At 35.0% G+C, this 20,509-nt stretch overlaps 1 protein-coding gene across 1 annotated transcript in view; it reads right to left on the minus strand.

The window, feature by feature from the left end:
• Positions 1-511: 511 nt before the first annotated feature.
• LOC106054962 (uncharacterized) overlaps positions 512-20,509 on the minus strand; it is a 92,877-nt gene continuing 72,879 nt past the window's right edge. Inside the window, exons 40-52 of the mRNA XM_056004219.1 lie at positions 20,386-20,465; positions 18,600-18,789; positions 15,988-16,178; positions 14,845-14,920; positions 13,840-13,965; positions 12,550-12,675; positions 10,547-10,662; positions 10,208-10,269; positions 9,486-9,646; positions 6,827-6,926; positions 6,612-6,628; positions 3,191-3,299; positions 512-2,633 (exon numbers count right to left, since the gene is read on the minus strand). Of these exons, the coding sequence (XP_055860194.1) occupies positions 2,495-2,633; positions 3,191-3,299; positions 6,612-6,628; positions 6,827-6,926; positions 9,486-9,646; positions 10,208-10,269; positions 10,547-10,662; positions 12,550-12,675; positions 13,840-13,965; positions 14,845-14,920; positions 15,988-16,178; positions 18,600-18,789; positions 20,386-20,465 (1,493 nt within the window). The 3' untranslated portion in view covers positions 512-2,494. The remainder of the gene's footprint in view (positions 2,634-3,190; positions 3,300-6,611; positions 6,629-6,826; positions 6,927-9,485; positions 9,647-10,207; positions 10,270-10,546; positions 10,663-12,549; positions 12,676-13,839; positions 13,966-14,844; positions 14,921-15,987; positions 16,179-18,599; positions 18,790-20,385; positions 20,466-20,509) is intronic.

Here is a 20,509-nt window from a genome sequence, read left to right on the forward strand (position 1 = left end):
ATGTTTATTACAACATTTACTTTTATAAGTTTTTTTCTTAACTTCCATTACATTGCCACTATACTTCCACATATCGCTTTCCATTCGCTGCATTTTATCGCTTGTAGAATGTAGCAAAATCACAACGTAAAAGAGAAGATAACTGTAAACTAAGTTTGAAAATCCCGAACATCTGACTTTAAGATCTACAAATTATCCAAGACATCATTCATCCACCCCTGCTTTTGTAAAAATTACATAAAACAAATGTCTGCCTGGTCGTGTGGTATGCACTTCGGACTGACATTACGAAGGTCAAGAGTTCGATCCGTGTCCGTTTCAATAGTCCTGCAAGAGAGTTGGGCTAGGCTTTAAAAATCTGAACTCACGTTACACAATAGATGTCGTAGGATTTAAACCCCTGCCCTAACAAACTTAATGTCTAAGATACTTGTAACATAGTACACATGAAAAAAATAGTCTCAATAATGTGGTCATTACTTTATTTTATTTTTTTCTAAATAACAAAACAAATCTTTGAACAGTTTACAAATATTTATCTTATTTTGTTTAGAAAAGTTTTTATTAAAAAAATAATAGCTAATCAAACTGAAACTGAACAATACAATACCACACAAGTATATAGAGTAGATCTATGTCACTGAACAAAATAAAATTGTATTGATTTAAACAGAAATAATAAGCATTCAAAGTACTGGTTCCAAAATCTCATAATGCATTCTTGACATCGTCATTAGATATTTGCAGTTGTTTTTTTTTAATACAAGAGATCTGAAACATACAGGAAGAGGGAGACAACTAATGAGCCTCGAGTACGAAATGATTAACACAGTTGTCTCCAGTTCAGCCACCAAACTTGATGTTTAGGTAATTGAGGCCAGGAACTTAAACCAAGACTTTACTTTTCTGAAGACAGAATATTTATTTACCAAAGCCAAACAACCAACTAAAATTAACTAATAGAAATAGTGCTATGAAAAAAATATTTTATTTTTTAATGGAAAATCATCATTAAAAAACTGAAACTAAAATCTGTAATATCTATGTTTGTTAATAGTGTATAAATGTCATAATTTATGTGACAAAAAAAGCTTCAAAAACCCAAGATTGTCAAAAATCATGTAATTCTCAAACCTCAAGCTAAAAGTCATGTATGCTATGTATATTGAATGAATTTAACTCTAATATTTGCATAAGTTTCTTTTTATTGCTATTTTACTGACGTCTGTCAAATAATTCTTTTGGGCAGTCGGTCTCTCGGTCAATGCATTTTGTTGTTTTGTTTTACTATTTTTTTATGACCAGACTTGTAGATTGTGTATGATAAGCAAAGATTGAAGATTTAATTAGTGCAACACAGGTTTCAAGTCCATTGCCTCATTAAAAAAAATGTTATTTTGAATTCCCCAAAGTTAACATAAAAGTGAACCACGCTGTTCTACTACTGGCACTAGGAATATCTTGACCAGTGTTGCCCTACTGACATCCTTCTGGCCCTGGACAAATTGCCATCAGGTCCTTCTAATTTAATTGCAGGATATCGGCATATTAAAGAAAAGAAAAAGGAAGAATAGGTTCTGCAATGGCCTGTGACGCAAGCATCGGAAATTAATATGGCCCACTTGCGTAATAAATGTTGGTCATCACCCATTGAGACTTGCATCAACAATACATGGAATACAATAAGACAAGAAATAATTCAAGTTGTAGAGAAATATAGAAATAATAAAATATATTGCATCACATTGTCTAGATCTAAACTGATCTCAGTTGAAAAGACTGTAAGTTCTTTATGAATAAAAGTTTACAAAAAAAAATATATAGGTTTAAACAAAATGCATTACTTAGTATTAAATTAAGAATACATTCAAATATTACAAATATTACACTTAAGATTACATTTTAGAACAGCTAATGATGCAAAATATTCTTCAATATTTTGTATAAAATGACTTACATTTTTTTTTTTAATTAACAGCCAATATAACATGAAAAATATTTTTTCTAAGTGATAGCAAAATATACAAAAAATTCCTAGATGCAGATCATATTCTTGTTATAAATAGTCAGCAACAAACAACTGATCAATATGCTTTAACTCTATCTCTCCGTAATTATTTTCCAATGTTCTATTCATTTTGCTCATTTGTATTTCACTACCCTGTTATGATTAAGTTTCAATAATGTTTTCATTTGTTATCAGAAAATGTTTTATTTGGTATAACACTTAAAGAGAAATGCATACTTTTTTTTATATATAAAACAATGTAAAGTTTATAAAATGAAACATTAATTAAATTTAACGAGGTCAAATGAACGATGGTATCGTCAACTAGGAGAGAAAGAGTTAAGTCACTTCAAAAATGAATTTCATTCTCATTGTCTCAAACAGTAAATACTCAAAAAATAAGATTGCAACATACAGAAGCCAATTTGCAAATATCACAGGGGGGCAAAGCAACATTTGTATTTTGGTTACAAAATTGTAGAAATGTTAATCTTTTTGAGTAACCAGTTGTTCCTTTTCTGACCAGGCTGACACAGCATGTGTGCCAGACGATGGCCTTGACCCACTGATACTCTCTTTTGGTGTCGTAGGTCTGTCCATATAGTTTGCTTCTTTCACATTAATTCTGGAAGTAGAAAATAATGAGCATTATAAGACTCAATTTTAGGGTATGACTTCTCAGTTTTGAATTATTAAAGTGAATAATCAGTTTTGAGTTATTAATTTCTACTTTGTAGAGAGAGTAATCAAATTGAATCCGAGTGCAGAAAGAAAAAAACAACAACAAGCATACATGAAACAATCATACAATCTTAACAATCATGCATTAACCAATCATACGTTAGAACAAATATACATTAAGACAATCATACATACTGAGAAAAAACTTTTTTTTAAATTCTATATTATTAGTTTTCCATTTTGATTTTAAGATACTCAATTTGATTTGAAGAGGCACATTTGAGGAATTTAAAATAATTAGAACAAGAGAATAAAGAAAAAAACTTAAGTAAGAGTAAAAAAAAAATTAATGTGTTTATTTTACTACTTTAAAAAAAAGGCTTAGAAAAAAAAACACCAATCTCAACAGCTTACAGACTTACAAAACACCAATCTCAACAGCTTACAAAACACAATCTCAACAGCTTACAAAAAGACAAAACACCAATCTCAACAACATACCTTCTCTGCGCTGTGTATTTCTTCTTGTACCACAAGCAGCCCACTATGGCTGCTATGCAGATGACACCCAGCGGTAGTCCCACACTCAGTCCCACAATAAGTGGAATGTCTGAGAAATAAAAAAAAAAAAGTTCATTATCTAACAATCATGTTACTCTTCCACTGCAATGGACATAATGCACAATGGATGACAGTACACTGTGTTAGATTAAGATGGATCAATACTAGGTTCAACAAAAACAGCTGTAAACTGGATGTAGTTACAAGTGAAGCTTTAAGTGTACTTAAAGAAAAAAAAAATACTATGTAGCCTGGATGTAGAGAGCCTGGCTCCTGAGCTTCCATGTAACCACACAATAAAATGATGAAAGTCATCAGTTGTGCAGTGAAGCCCCCTCCCCATCCCCCAGAGATAATGTAACTTCCATCCATCCGTCCCAGTGGCGATACAGCCTAAGAAGGGGCCCTACCCCTGCTTTAGCACATCTCTCCATTCTGATCTATCCTGTGCTTTACATCTCCATGCTCGGACTTTTAGCTGTTGTAGCTCTGCATCTATGTTATACAGCCACCATGCTCCTAGTTGGCCTTTGGGGCGCCTGCCTTTTGTTTTTTGCCAGCGGACAATCTTTTCTCCTCTGTTCTCTGGCATTCTTTGAAGTTGGCCTGCCTAACTTAAACTATTCCCTTTTATTTCTGTCACTATGGAGGGGTCTTCATAGAGCTGGTCTATTTCTTGGTTGGTGCTAAGCCTCCATCCAGTTTTCTCATGTATGGCATCATCAATTTTTCTGAGGATTTTTCTTTCATATTCATAATGTAACTTCAATCAAACGTCAAGTATTTTATCTTGGGAATTATTGATATTTCTACATCCTAAGAGTATTCATGTGTTAACCTTGGTATGCATGTTAAGTTAATTAGATTTTATCTATGATAAGTCATGAGTTTGACTAGTTTCCCTTTCAGACCTTGCCACCTCTACGGCAGATGATGTAAAGGTCATCTGTTTCTGTGGCCCATGGTTAATGAGGGTGTCTTGTGGCCAGCACAATGATCAACCGCCTTTACTTTTCCCCAACTAATGTCAGGTACCCATTAGAGCTGGGTGGACTCAGAGGCATCCTTAAGATCCCCAAATAAAAATCCCAGTCAAACCTCTACGATCCCTTGGTTCAGAAGCCAAGTGCTTTATCACTCAGCCACAGCGCAACTCCTATTAATTAGACTAAACTCCAGTAAGTTATATGGTTTTCCTGGCTGATTCAGGCAATGTATAAATAAATAACCTTTCATCCCCCAGCAGCACCTGAAGGAGATTGGAGTTTGGTTATAATAATCTTCATAGTCTGAATGTTTCAAGACATGCCAGAAACCAACTAGAGTTGTCTCTATCCAATTCTGCCACTTGGTGCAAGTGGTGAGACACAGGAGACAGATGAATTTGTATGCACTTTTGACTATTTTATGCACTTTCAACTATTTTATGCACTTTCAACTATTTTTATGCACTTTCAACTATTTTATGCACTTTCAACTATTTTTATGCACTTTCAACTATTTGTATGCACTTTCAACTATTTGTATGCACTTTCAACTATTTTATGCACTTTCAACTATTTTTATGCACTTTCAACTATTTTATGCACTTTCAACTATTTTTATGCACTTTCAACTATTTGTATGCACTTTCAACTATTTTTATGCACTTTCAACTATTTTTATGCACTTTCAACTATTTTTATGTACTTTCAACTATTTTTATGCACTTTCAACTATTTTTATGCACTTTCAACTATTTTCTTTATTTCATCACTAAAACCACAGTTTCATTTTCCAAATTAAATGAGAAGTTGAGTCCACAGGCATCTCCAATAAAATGACTTCACAGGCATCTTCAATGAAAAGATGAGTTCACATGTATCTCCAATAAGATGACTTCACAGGCATCTTCAATGAAAAGATGAGTCCACATGTATCTTCAATAAGATGACTTCACAGGCATCTTCAATGAAAAGATGAGTCCACATGTATCTTCTATAAGATGACTTCACAGGCATCTTCAATGAAAAGATGAGTCCACAGGCATCTCCAATAAGATGACTTCACAGGCATCATCAATGAAAAGATGAGTCCACATGTATCTTCAATAAGATACTTCACAGGCATCTTCAATGAAAAGATGAGTCCACAGGCATCTCCAATAAAATGACTTCACAGGCATCTTCAATGAAAAGATGAGTCCACATGTATCTCCAATAAGATGACTTCACAGGCATCTTCAATGAAAAGATGAGTCCACATGTATCTTCAATAAGATGACTTCACAGGCATCTTCAATGAAAAGATGAGTCCACATGTATCTTCAATAAGATGACTTCACAGGCATCTTCAAGGAAAAGATGAGTCCACATGTATCTTCAATAAGATGACTTCACAGGCATCTTCAATGAAAAGATGAGTCCACAGGCATCTCCAATAAGATGACTTCACAGGCATCTTCAATGAAAAGATGAGTCCACATGTATCTTCAATAAGATGACTTCACAGGCATCTTCAATGAAAAGATGAGTCCACATGTATCTTCAATAAGATGACTACACAGGCATCTTCAATGAAAAGATGAGTCCACATGTACCTTCAATAAGATGACTTCACAGGCATCTTCAATGAAAATATGAGTCCAAAGGCATCTTTAAAAAGATGACTTCACAGGCATCTTCAATGAAAAGATAAGTCCACAGGCATCTTCAAGAAGATGACTTCACAGGCATCTTCAATAAGATGACTTCACATGCATCTTCAATGAAAAGATAAGTCCAAAGGCATCTTCATTAAGATGACTTCACAGGCATCTTCAAGGAAAAGATGAGTCCACAGGCATCTTCAATAAGATGACTTTACAAGCATCTTCAATAAGATAAGTCCACGGGCATCTTAAATGAAAAGATGAGTCCACAGGCATTTTCATGATAATAGGAAATGAGATAGTGCTACTCTATGAGAAAAGGAAATAGCTTCAGACTGAGAGGTCATACAATAAAAATATAAATCTCCCCAGAGGGATGCTACTGTTTTCAAGCACTTTTATCTTCTGCCATTTCTAAAAGAGAGGATCTATCAACTTTTGTCACATATGATGACAATCTAATTGTTTTTGTTGTTTTACTTTTGTATTTTTTTCTTAAATTATAGCTTGTGGTGGCTAGGTTATGGATCACCCAACATGAGTGGATGACCAACAAACTATCAGCTACATCCATGGTGCTTATAGGTGTCAAAGGTCATAAAGGTTCATTTAAAAACATCTTAGTAAGTGGTGTAAAGTGAGAAATCGAACAAAAAAGTAAAAAAAAAAAAAAAAGGGAAGCTTGAAGGTCATAACAAGAATATATATATTTTCTAACTATAAATTACTCACTTTTGCGATCATTTTTTCTGCAAATAAATAAAAAAATAATAATTTAATGATCCAGAAATATTCATAAATAAGAATAAGACTATAGTATGGTACTTATTTTTCAAAGTCATCTATCATTTAAACCCAAATTAATGATAAAATAACATTTCAATTAATTAAAAGACAAATATTTCACACATAACTGTCTCCAATCTGTGAGAATGACTAGCTCCTACCTGCAGTATGCTTCTCCTTGCTCATTGATAACACACTCAGTGTCCCCCTCACAGCCACCCAGAGCATTGAGGATAACACATTTGTCTTTCATTGGAGGAACTATGGTAACAGAAAACAGCATTGTTACAGTATTTCTGGTAGATAACATCCAAAACTGTTTTTTTAAATATTTTTTTAAAAACAAAGCTTAATCTAAGGGAAGGAACCATAAAAATCACTGCCATATAGTCAATACTGAAGGAATGAGCTCCCTTTTTGTGTATAAAACAACATTAATTAATGACCACTAATTGAATAAATGATAGGTTAACATTTTATTGATTTGTCATCTACTATAAATAATTATTACAAATTTCAACTTGATCTGAGAATAGGGAATGGTAGGAAAAAAAAAAAAAAAAAAAAAAGAGTGCAAACAAAGGGAAATAACTCCACATATACAAGTAGCCTTTATTTCCCTTTTTGATACCAAAAAAAATAATTAATTCCCAACAATTAATTTATTAAATTGGCCGATTCTTTTATTGATTCATGCTATGTTAGGTGTAACAAATTATTGTTTATACTTTAAACTTAATCTGAAAATGGGTGTGTGAGAAATAATGTACACAAAAATTGTACCCGACAAACAGAGTGAGTTGAATATAAGCTTTGTAAAAAAAGAAAGATATTATAGGCATTATTGTGTGATGATTCTGCAGGGTTGCTATTGCTGGAAGTGATGGTGGTTGTAAGTATCCCCATTACTTATGCTTCCAATTGTGCTTCATAAAGCCACTGACCAACCAGACCAATTCCAGGCCTTCACCTATGACTCTCATACTGAGCCTGATGGAATAGTTATCACTTCTAGGAGAAGGTCAAACTGGCGCCTAAACTCGTAAGATTGGACCATGACTTCCTAGCCACCTAGGAGAAAGACAACTCTGAATCCAAACCTTCTTGTGGCTAAACTATAAATTGAGAAAGGCTTTGGGAGTCAATCCTGAGCAAAAACCAGAAGCCGGTGACCCTTAAGCAGCTTGTAGCACAAAGACAGACTCTGTGACGCTGCTGACCCTATACTGTATTGGCTATAGCCATCCCTTTGGAGCCATGGAGAGGGAGGAGGAATGGCTGAGTGTGTGACAATGTTCTGACCACAGCTGATTCCTCAACTCTATCCCTCTAGGAGATGAGCCATAGTCATTTTACCACTGATGGAGGCCAAAGAATAAGATATTATCATGAGGAAGTAAAGTTGAGTGTTTTGGGGTTCTAATTTGGCCAGCAATAGTTACAGAACAGGACACGGATCATGCAAGAGAAAACTGTTTACATTAACATCTAATATAGAAAGTAGACTGTAAAGACTATGTAAGTGTGTATGTCAAAACCGTCTGACTTATCTTGATAAAACTTGGCATGGTTGCCAACCACAACTGGAAGTCCCTAGAAATTAAAAATGTACCTAAATTTATCTCTAAAAAAGAACAAAATTTTTTTTAACAAATTGGGAAAACCAATTTTCACAGTATTTTTATATTTGATATCAATATGCCAGCTAAACAGGTACTCATTTTCACACTCTACCTTCATAATATTTTTTTTTAAATGTCAAGGGAACATTTTTAATTTACATAAATGATTTACCAAATTGCATTACTTCAGGAACAAAAGTCAGATTATTTGCAGACGATTGCATAATATATAGAACAATAAAAACAACACAAGACACAGATATTTTACAAAGAGAATTAGATGAATTACAGAAATGGGAATCAAATTGGAGCATGTCTTTCCACCCAGAAAAATGTCAGTTGTTAAGAGTAACAAAAAAACTAAAACATATTAATTCCACTTATCTTATTCATGGCAAACCAGTAACACAGACTAAAAACGCAAAATACCTAGGTGTTATAATAAATGAAAAACTGTCATGGAATCCACATATTGATGAAACTACAAAAAAATCAAACAAAGCATTAGGATTTATTAAAAGAAATTTCTATAAATCAAATAAGAACATAAAACTAAAATGTTATTTAACCTTGGTTAGGCCAATAATAGAATATGCATCCTCTGTTTGGGACCCCTCAACTCAAGAAAACATTAAGAAACTAGAACAGACACAAAATAGAGCAGTGCGATTCATAACAAACGAATATTCACATTTGACTAGAGTAACACCTTTAGTAAAATCACTAAATTTAGAAAGCCTTCAGGACAGAAGGCTCAAAAGTAAAGTAGCAATAATACATAAAACACTGAACCATAATCTTCAAATACAAAAACAAAATTTAATAAAATACTCTGAAAGACACAAAGATAAAGGTACATTCCTCATCCCATATGCTAGGACAAATTTGTACAAATACTCCTTCTTCCCTAGTGCTATTAGAGCATGGAATGGGTTGCCTGAGCTAGCCAGGAAAACCAGTGACTTGGCAGAATTTAAGTCATTGGTTAATATGCATGACTAAATGCATGACGCGTAGGACGTAATCATCTTCTTTTTTGAAGTAACGTCTGTATTATATAAGATAAGATACGCCATGCTTGACATAGATCTAAATCCAATACAGTAGATCATTAATACCCAAACTAAGGCCTGCGGGTCATATCCGGCGAGTAGATTATAAAATCTGTAACATACACATATGTGTGAATGTTTGTTACCTGTAATGTTGCCAATAGTAACTGAGGCATTCTGTAGAACACCATCCACCATTAAGCCCTTCTCTGCAATGCTAAGTATAGCCTCCACCATCTTGCCAGCGGCATTCTGGGTGACTGTTGTATCCACAATCGTTGTAAAGTCAATGATAATGCTGCCCTTTCTAGAGTATATAAATATAACTTTGTTCTTTTAGCATGAAATATATGAACATAATAACTTCTTTCTAGAGCATCTGAAATATTTGATCATAACTTTGCCTTTTCTTGAGTATATGACAAACATGATTTTAGCTTTGCCCTTTTTAGAGTACAAGAACTACACTTTGGCAAAGCTTTTTAGTTAAATACTCTGTGATTTCAATATTCACATTGAGATGTTATAAAAATGTTAATAAATTACAGACATTCCTTCTTAACAGAAGATATTTACATCCTTTATGTAAAAATGTTGGTCTATTCCTGAATGTTAATAATAGATGTAAACTTTGCTAAGTCATGTTTTTTTCTGTCTAAAAGACTATAGTATAACTTTTTAGAAGAAAATTCTAGATTGGGTTAAACAGGTCTTGTTCACATATTTTGTTTTATGGATTATGAAAAGAACTCTGAATTTACATTGTAAAATTTATATTTTCAAAATTACTGATTTTAGCAGTTCTAAACTATTAGATAAACATTTTGACTAAGTATTTGATTAATTGTAACATTTGAATGTGACTTACTTCATGCTATAGATAAGTAAATCTTTCAACCCTTCAACATATTGACTGATGGTGACATTTAGCTGGAAATAATAATAAAAAACAATCGTAAATATTTATCAGAATTTAAAAAAAAAGCAATCTGAACAAACAGTTATACAGCTCTAAACATTATCTTATTACTCTAAACATTATCTTATTACTCTAAACATTATCTTATTACCCCAAAATTTTTTTCCACTACAACATCTTGTACAAAATGTTTAAACTCAGATTTGAACTATAATTAAGATACATATGTAAACATGTAAAACAAAAACAAACAAAAAAAAGTTTTATTTATGAAGCATTAAAACTTACAGCAGCTTCGTATTTAGCTTTCAGGTTCAAGTATTCCATCCCCATTGTCTCTCGCAGAATGAACTCACTGACATCATTAGCCTCTACTTTTACTTGATAGTCAAAGCCTGCACTTTCTAAAAATAGAAATAATCCATTTTACATGTCAACAACATGAAGAAAGTATCTGAAAATAGGTTTTATGATGTAATTGATGGAGTAGTATTTCAAATTGGATTTGATCAATGAACCAGTATTTTTACCCATGCTCCCCCCACAAAGTCCATTTTAAATGCTGCTGGTAAAGTCATTGGCAAAAAACAAACCTCATTTGGGCAGCTGTTTGAGACAAACATCCATAAAAAAGCTTAAAAGATTCTAGAAATAAAAAATTCCCCCTTTGGGTAAGGATTTTGTGATTTTACCATCACAAAAGAGATACAAGACACCGATAGCAAAGACAAACAGACATAAACACTCTTTTGTTCCCCTGGCAATCAAATCATTAAATAGAAACAATCTGATATAAACTTTTCACTTGTAAATTATGAGTGAGTCTGATGTGAATGTACATTTTGTTTTTTTTTAGTTATAATGTTTTGTTTTGTGTAATGCACAGATTGTAAGACAAATTTCCTTACAGACAATAAAGATTATTATTATTATTATTGCACCCTTGACAGTTCAACTAGAATGGAGCCTTCGCGTTCACTAGAGTACAGGTCCACAAAGGAAAACATATTAGTTTTTTCTCATTTATATATTACAACAGATGATTAATGATTGACTATGAAAAAAAACATGAAGATAATTTCCTATTGTTTTACCAGAGAATTATAAATCACTTGAGACCACTCAGTTATGAAAGGTAACTTATAGGTTTTAATAAACTTATCTAACAATTTAACTTTGAAAATACAAACTTAACATGGCTAACAGTAGATAAACTGATACAAAGAAAAACAGTTGAAAGAAAAAATCAGAATGTTTACATACATAGAACATAGTGATCCAAAACAAGACATGCCAGAAAACTAACTGGCAATGTTTTATTAGTGAAGACGAATAGGCCAGTAGGGAAGCAATCCACCCCACTAGGGGGTACCAAGTTCATTGCGCTTGTGGAGGTGGAAATAGGGCCCAACAACCCTTGTCACAATTCATACAACATTCTTAAAGGGTTTGATGTATGGCTGATGTATGACAATCATACTTGCACAACAGACTTCTACAACTAACAGACGTGTACAACAAGCAGAATCATATAAACAGAATTCTACTAGCAAACTTCTACAAAAAGCAGACTCCGCAACACTGAAAGTTCTTTCCAATAAGAATAACTTTTACTTAGTTTTTCTTTTTCCACATTTTCTCTTCAAAATTATATTTGCATTTCTTGCAGATTAAATTCAGTTGCATACAGGTAAAGAGGAAGTTTTCATTTTAAATCCAAGCATTTAAATAAAAGAAAAGCCACCAAAATTGTAAAAGAGTGTTTGATTTATTGCTTTTAGACTTTCATTAAATTATTCTTTTAAATGTGGTGTACATCAGAAGGAATTATTATTTACTATACAACCTCTGTGGATAAAAGTGTTTTTACTATTTTTCACCTTCACCTATCCCTTAGTCTGTTGGACCGTTGGGGCACCACGCAAGATTTGTCAACCGTCTTTATCCATTCCTCTCTGTCTATTGCATTAGTTAAAACCTATTTCAATGGTAGGCCCGTCCATTCTTTTATGTTGTCTTCCCAACGCTTTCTCTGTCTGCCTCTTCTTCTTTTTCCTGGTACTTTTCCCTAAAGGAAAGTCTTTGTGAGCCCCGAAGACCTTGTAATATGGCCATAGATTCTTAGCTTGCATTTTTTTTACGATAGTAAGCAGGTCATCATGGGGTCCAATCCCTGCAGTCTCTCATCTCTTGGTTTGTGATGTGGTTTCTAAATGCGATACCTAGGATCCTTCTGTACTATTACTATTAGGTATTCAGTAAATGATACATTAGTAGCCTTCTGTTCTTACCGTAACACTTTTTCCTGTCAGTTTCATCCACAGTGTAGCCAGTGTTGCATGAACAGGAGAAGTTGCCCACTTCATTGGTACATTTCTGTTGGCAGCCACTGGTCCCTGCAGTACACTCATCTATGTCTGTTTAGTATTGACATAAGCACATTAGACATTTAAAGAATTACAGTACGCTGATTACAGGTAGAGGTAGTAAAGTAGGTCAAGTTACCCTGGTCTATAGGGCAGATGATGTAAAGGTCATCTGTTTCTGTGGCCTTATGGTTAACGAGGGTGTCATGTGGCCAGCACAACGACCAACAACATTTACTTTTCCCCAACCAATGTCAGGTACCCATTAGAGCTGGGTCAACTCAGAGGTGCCCAAGTATCCTGTAATTAAAAAAATCCAAGTCTTCACCAGGATTCGAACCCGGGACCTCCTGTTTGGAAGCCAAGCATTTACCGCTCCACCATTACACCTCCAGGTAGATGTAGTAATCTTATAAAATAACAAATGAGATCAGATTTAACAAAGTCAGTGACCAAGTAAAGTAATTGTTTCTTTTAGAACGATGTTATACAGCATGCCCAAGGCTATAAAGTTGCCCAACTGAAGTGCAGTATTGGGAAGTTAGTTTCATGCCCAGGTATTCATTTCATTAAAATCTTAATGCTAGACTAGTATATTTTAAATACAATGTGTTTTTAAATCCTTCTGGTTTTGTTTGGTTTATCTCCTGACTTCTGATAAAAGAACACACACAAACAAACATTCATTCTGTGGTATCTACCCCCTTCCAACTGTTTCATAAACCAGTTTTAATTCTACTACGTGGAATGGGTAGCCTGAACCAGCCCAGAAAACCAGTGACTTGGCAGAATTTAAGTCATTGGTTAACATGCATGACTAGATGCATGACACGTAGGACGTAATCAAATTCTTTTTTTTTTGAAGTAACGTGTGCATTTTATAAGATAAGATACAAACAGGTACTTGAAATGCACAAGTGCATGTGATCACAAGTGGTAGAAAAGAAAGCACAAATGGATGACAAAGTTTGATAATAACCAAAGACATTTTTTATGAGTACACTTCATTTGACTCTTAACTCTTTATTACACACCTACAGGTTAAGGAGGGGTTACGCACCTACAGGGAGTAAGCATATTACAGCTTATGGTATTGATATTCCTAATTTGGCTGCATAAAAAAAAAAATACACATCAATCTTCTGAGCTTATTTACCAAAATACCAAGCATATTACCAAGGAAGTAAAAAAAAATGGGTCAACAAGTTGTATTACCATCACAGGCTCGTAGATCAGCAGCCAGCTTGTAGCCTGCACTGCAGGAACAAGTGTAGCTTCCCTCAGTGTTGGTACAGCTGCCATTGCATTCATTGCTGTAGCTGGCAGCACACTCATCCAGGTCTGGAGAATGGAGTGGAAGACATATTGAAAAGTCATTGGTTAATATGCATGACTAAATGCATGACGCGTAGGACGTAATCATCTTCTTTTTTGAAGTAACGTCTGTATTATACAAGATAAGACAAGACAAGGTCTACAAAATAACAATTATAATTATTTAAAAAAAAAAAGTGTTTGTTGGATGACTACTAAATTGTAATTGTAATTATCTAAAAAAAAAAAAGTGCTTGTTGGATGACTACTAAATAACAATTGTAATTATCAAAAAAAGTGCTTGTTGGATGACTACTAAATTGTAATTGTAATTATCTAAAAAAAAAAATTGCTTGTTGGATGACTACTAAATTGTAATTGTAATTATCTAAAAAAAAAAAGTGCTTGTTGGATGACTGTCAGAAGAAAAAAGAAAATAATTAATAATGAAACTAAAAAGAAATGATATTGATAATGAATTCCAGTTTGACCATATTGAACCTCAATGGTACTTGTCAGACATAACTGCAGAAATGAAATTATTTTGTTTTAACTTATACCTCCTGTCGGTGACAAAAAAATCTATTGACAGTGAAAAGAATCGGCCTCAGCTCTAGAAGAAAAGGGTGCCAAACAAAATATGGCTGGCTTTTCTACCACCAAACAGGATGTCACCTTAACCTGTGATACATGGTGACGGTGTGTGTCACTGAAAAACAGGGCACCACTGCTACATGAAAAAATGTTCTACGAGATGAGCCCTAGTTATTCTACAACTGAAGGAGGCCAAAAGACTAAATTAAAAAGGGGGGAAGGAGGAATGACTTTTTTTTTTCGCTGTTACTGGTGAATTTCTGTAAAAACAAACAAACAAAAAAAACAACAGTGTATAACTAGTCTGATCACCTGTACAGATTGTGCCATTGAATTGATATCCAGCAATACAATCACATTTGTAAGTCCCTGGAGTATTTTTACAGCCCTGCAGAGAGAAAACAAACAACAAAAAAAACATGCATTTTAATGAGCATTCAATCTGTAAGCTTTAATATTGGCCGATCTCTTCTTTAAAAGATACAAGAATGTCTCCATCTAGATAACTATCCACGACTCTCCTCAACATAAGTTAGCATCATTCAGTTTATTGCTGAGAAATGCTCAAAAAGGACATCAGGGTAAAGCAAGACTGCGAAAGAAGCTATCCAGAAGGAAAAGAATAAGACGGTATATTTACTGATAAAAAATGTGGCATACTGAATGCATCTAAAAGACAAGGTGAAACCCACAAGCATTCATAGGTATTTGTATTTATTCTAATTCAAGGAAATGGTGTTTTATTTATAGAAAGAATTCATGCTCAAAACATTTAAGTAAAAATATTTAAAAACTAAAGACTTAGAATCTTCATTAAATTTTAAAAGTTCCTATTGCATTCTTCATATTTGACTGAATAGTATGATACACTCTGGTTTTATTTACCTAAAGTGTTTACCTAGGTTACTTTATGTTGACTCAGGATACTCCTATTAACCTTGGATACTTTCATGTTTACCCAGGATACTTCTATTAACCCTGGATACTTTCATGTTTACCCAGGATACTTCTATTGACCCTGGATACTTTCATGATTACCCAGGATACTTCTATTGACCCTGGATACTTTCATGATTACCCAGGATACTTCTATTGACCCTGGATACTTTCATGATTACCCAGGATACTTCTATTAAACCTGGATACTTTCATGTTTAGCCAGGATACTTCTATTGACCCTGGATACTTTCATGTTTACCCAGGATACTTTCATGTTTACCCAGGATACTTCTATTAACCCTGGATACTTTCATGTTTAGCCAGGATACTTTCATGTTTAGCCAGGATACTTCTATTAACCCTGAATACTTTCATGTTTACCCAGGATACTTCTATTAACCCTGGATACTTTCATGTTTACCCAGGATACTCTGCTTTCATATCTACTTTACTTTAATAATACAAATTTCCAAGTTTTATTTACACTTTGAACAAACTTTTACATTCAAAATTTACCCAATGTGCTTTGCCCTCTGTAACACAAAGATTGCTGCTGTTGGCACACTCATCGACATCATCCTTGCACAGGGACCCAGTCCATCCTGTACTACAGAGACATTTGCCATTGGTGGGGTCACAGGTACTGTGGCTCAGGTCACACTCACACTGGTTCTTGCATTCTTCCCCATATGTACCAGAAGTACAAGCTGTGGTGAAGACACACAATCATATAGTTGTTAATTGTAGAGTGTTGTCAACTTTACAAGAAGTTCTTTTTCATCATATATAAAAAAAAAACAACTGTAAGTAGAGCAGGAGCAGAAGTAAAACTTAAGATGGATGACAGACATTAGCCCAAGATGGATGACAGACATTAGCCCAAGATGGATGACAGACATTAGCCCAAGATGGATGACAGACATGAGCCCAAGATGGATGACAGACATTAGCCCAAGATGGATGACAGACATTGGCCCAAGATGGATGTCAGACATTAGCCCAAGATGGATGACATACATTAGCCCAAGATGGATGTCAGACATTAGCCCAAGATGGATATCAGACATTAGCCCAAGATGGATGACAGACATTAGCCCAAGATGGATGACAGACATTGGCCCAAGATGGATGACAGACATTAGCTCAAGATGGATGACAGACATGAGCCCAAGATGGATGACAGATATTAGCCCAAGATGGATGACAGACATTAGCCCAAGATGGATGACAAGACACTGACCCAAGATGGATGACAGACATTAGCTCAAGATGGATGTCAGACATTGGCCCAAGATGGATGACAGACATTAGCCCAAGGTGGATGACAGACATCAGCCCAAGATGGATGACAGACATTGGCCCAAGATGGATGACAGACATTAGCCCAAGATGGATGACAGACATTAGCCCAAGATGGATGACAGACATTGGCCCAAGATCGATGACAGACATTAGCCCAAGATGGATGACAGACATTAGCCCAAGATGGATGACAGACATTAGCCCAAGATGGATGACAGACATTGGCCCAAGATCGATGACAGACATTAGCCCAAGATGGATGACAGACATTAGCCCAAGATGGATGACAGACATTAGCCCAAGATGGATGACAGACATTAGCCCAAGATGGATGACAGACATTGGCCCAAGATGGATGACAGACATTAGCCCAAGATGGATGACAGACATTGGCCCAAGATGGATGACAGACATTAGCCCAAGATGGATGTCAGACATTAGCCCAAGATGGATGACAGACATTGGCCCAAGATCGATGACAGACATTAGCCCAAGATGGATGACAGACATTAGCCCAAGATGGATGACAGACATTAGCCCAAGATGGATGACAGACATTGGCCCAAGATCGATGACAGACATTAGCCCAAGATGGATGACAGACATTAGCCCAAGATGGATGACAGACATTAGCCCAAGATGGATGACAGACATTAGCCCAAGATGGATGACAGACATTAGCCCAAGATGGATGACAGACATTAGCCCAAGATGGATGACAGACATTAGTCCAAGATGGATGACAGACATTAGCCCAAGATGGATGAGAGACATGAGCCAAAGATGGATGACATGACAGACATTAGCCCAAGATGGATGAGAGACATTAGCCCAAGATGGATGACAGACATTGACCCAAGATGGATGACAGACATTAGCCCAAGATGGATGAGAGACATGAGCCAAAGATGGATGACATGACAGACATTAGCCCAAGATGGATGAGAGACATTAGCCCAAGATGGATGACAGACATTAGCCCAAGATGGATGAGAGACATTAGCCCAAGATGGATGACAGACATTGACCCAAGATGGATGACAGACATTAGCCCAAGATGGATGAGAGACATTAGCCAAAGATGGATGACAGACATTAGCCCAAGATGGATGAGAGACATTAGCCCAAGATGGATGACAGACATTGACCCAAGATGGATGACAGACATTAGCCCAAGATGGATGAGAGACATTAGCCAAAGATGGATGTCAGACATTAGCCCAAAATGGATGTCAGAAGTGGAGGACTCAATACACAGCCCAAAAACAAAACTCCCAGAGAGAAGCTTCAAGTAGAAGAAAGGTGAGACTAGATTGGATGACTCAAAGCCACAAAAAGAAGTCATTGCCACTGATCAAAACATATTTCTTCATATATTTGTCTCCAGTGTTTAATGAAAAGAGTTAAATTAACATTAAATTCAATTCATATGGAGGCACGGTGGCTGAGCAGTAAAGCAGTAGGCTTCTGAACCGGGCATCTGGGTTTGAAACCTGGTGAAACTCATTTTTAATTTCGGGATCTTTGAAGCACCCAGCTCTAATGGGTAGCAGACAATAGTTGGGGAAAAGTAAAGGCATTAGTCATTGTGCTGGCTACATGACACCCTCATAAACTGTTGGCGACAAAAACAGATGACCTCTACATCATCTGCCCTATAGACCGCAAGGTCTGAAAGGGGAATTTACCTTTTTAAATAAATATAATGAGGGAATAACAGTGTTAACAATCCACATTAGAGCATTCATCCCTTGTATTTTGTTTTCAAACACAGATCTTAATACAGTTCCAATATTAGGGGAGAGAAAACAACAAAAGCACATTACCTTGACACTGGGTGTCTTTAGTAGTATAGTATCCAGCATTACATTTGCAGGTGTAGCTTCCATTGGTGTTTACGCATTGAGAGTTAGATATACTTTTACATGCAGATGAGGTAGATGGGGAGCACTCATCAATATCAGTCTCACAATTTGTACCTGTCCATCCAGCCTTACAACTGCATGCACCAGTTTCCTATATTCAAAGTATATAAGGCAGAAAAGAAATTTTCCTGTATTTGGTGTCTTATCAAATAATTGGATTTGCATTAAATAAAAAAGGTGTGTTTTATATATTAATATTAGATTTAAGTTACACTGATGCCTGGCAGAGTGGCATAAACCTCTTGGCTGCCTATTAAGGGAGCTCAAGTTTCAATCACAACTCAAGCTGAGTACCTAAAGGTGGCAGAGACACAAAAGAGATTCGACCAAAACGCACTGAGTATGCTAGACAGGGTGGCTGAGCAGTAAAGCGCTATTGAACCGGGGGTCATGGGTTTGAATCCCTGTGAAGACTGGGATTTTTAATTTCGGGATCTTTAGGCGCCAGAGTCCACCCAGCTCTAACGGGTACCTGACATTAGATGGGGAAAAGTAAAGAGGATTGGTTGTTGTGCTGGCCAAATAATAATAATAATAATCTTTATTGTCCATATGTACAATTTGTGCCAAACAAAAAACATTAAGACAATAAGAAACCAAAGTGTACATTCACACCAGACTCACTCATAATTTACATGTGACAAAGTTTATATAAGATTGTTCTTATTTAATGAATTGATTGCCAGGGGAACAAAAGAGTGTTTGTGTCAGTTTGTCTTTGCTATCGGTGTCTTGTATCTCTTTTGTGATGGTAAAATCACAAAATCCTGACACCCTAATTAACCATAGGCCACAGCAACAGATGAAGTCTACATCATCTGCCCTATAGATCACAAGGTCTGAAAGGGGGACTTTACTATAGCATGAAAGGTGGGCTATAAAATATCAACTTCTTAAATAATAATATTAATCTTAGCATTTACATATTCTTTAATGTCATCTTTCCATTAACATTTCATTTTTTTTTACTACAGCTATCTCTCAATACTTATCTAATTCTCTACATCTAATTCTCTACATCTAATTCTCTGCATCTAATTCTCTGCATCTAATTCTCTACATCTAATTCTCTACATCTAATTCTCTACATCTAATTCTCTACATCTAATTCTCTACATAACCTTTTTATCCCTATAGCCAAGAAATCTATTTCTCTACACAAATCTTATCTCCCTAGGCATACTGCTTTTATATATATATCTATTATATTATATATATATACTATATTACAACTAAATTAAATTATTATGGCTAAAAAACTAATTGGCTCATTTTTTTTTTATTGATTCGTGTGTTGTCATCCATCATGAGCGTGTACATAAAATTTGATGACGATTGGATGAGAAGTAGTAGATGAACAAATGGATTGTAAAAATCCATGAAAGATACAGAGCAAGTTAAAAAAAAGCATTGTTAATTAATTGACTAAAGGTGCCGGTTTTAAATAATAATATTTTAAAAATCTTGCTTTAAATAATAAAGTCATTATATAAATCTAACTAACTGAAGTAAATGTACATTTCGGTTCTCTTTAGTTCAAATGTTTTTTGTTTGGTGTAATGCACAAATTGTAAGACAAATTTCCAATGGATAATAACGATTATTATTATTATTTCAAAGTTTTAAAGTACAAATGTACAGATCAGTCAATGTTAATTACTATCACTAAATCAAAATGGCCACACACCTTGTTGCAGGAATCAGTGTTGGCTGCCGTACAAGAACAATTTGAACTACAGCGGTCTCCATAAGTCCCTTCAATGCAATCTGCGGTGGGAAAAAAAAACTAACTTTAATTGGATGTCTCAACA

This window comes from Biomphalaria glabrata, chromosome 11, assembly GCF_947242115.1.
Source record: "Biomphalaria glabrata chromosome 11, xgBioGlab47.1, whole genome shotgun sequence".
In the NCBI taxonomy this organism is placed as follows: Eukaryota; Metazoa; Mollusca; class Gastropoda; family Planorbidae; genus Biomphalaria; species Biomphalaria glabrata.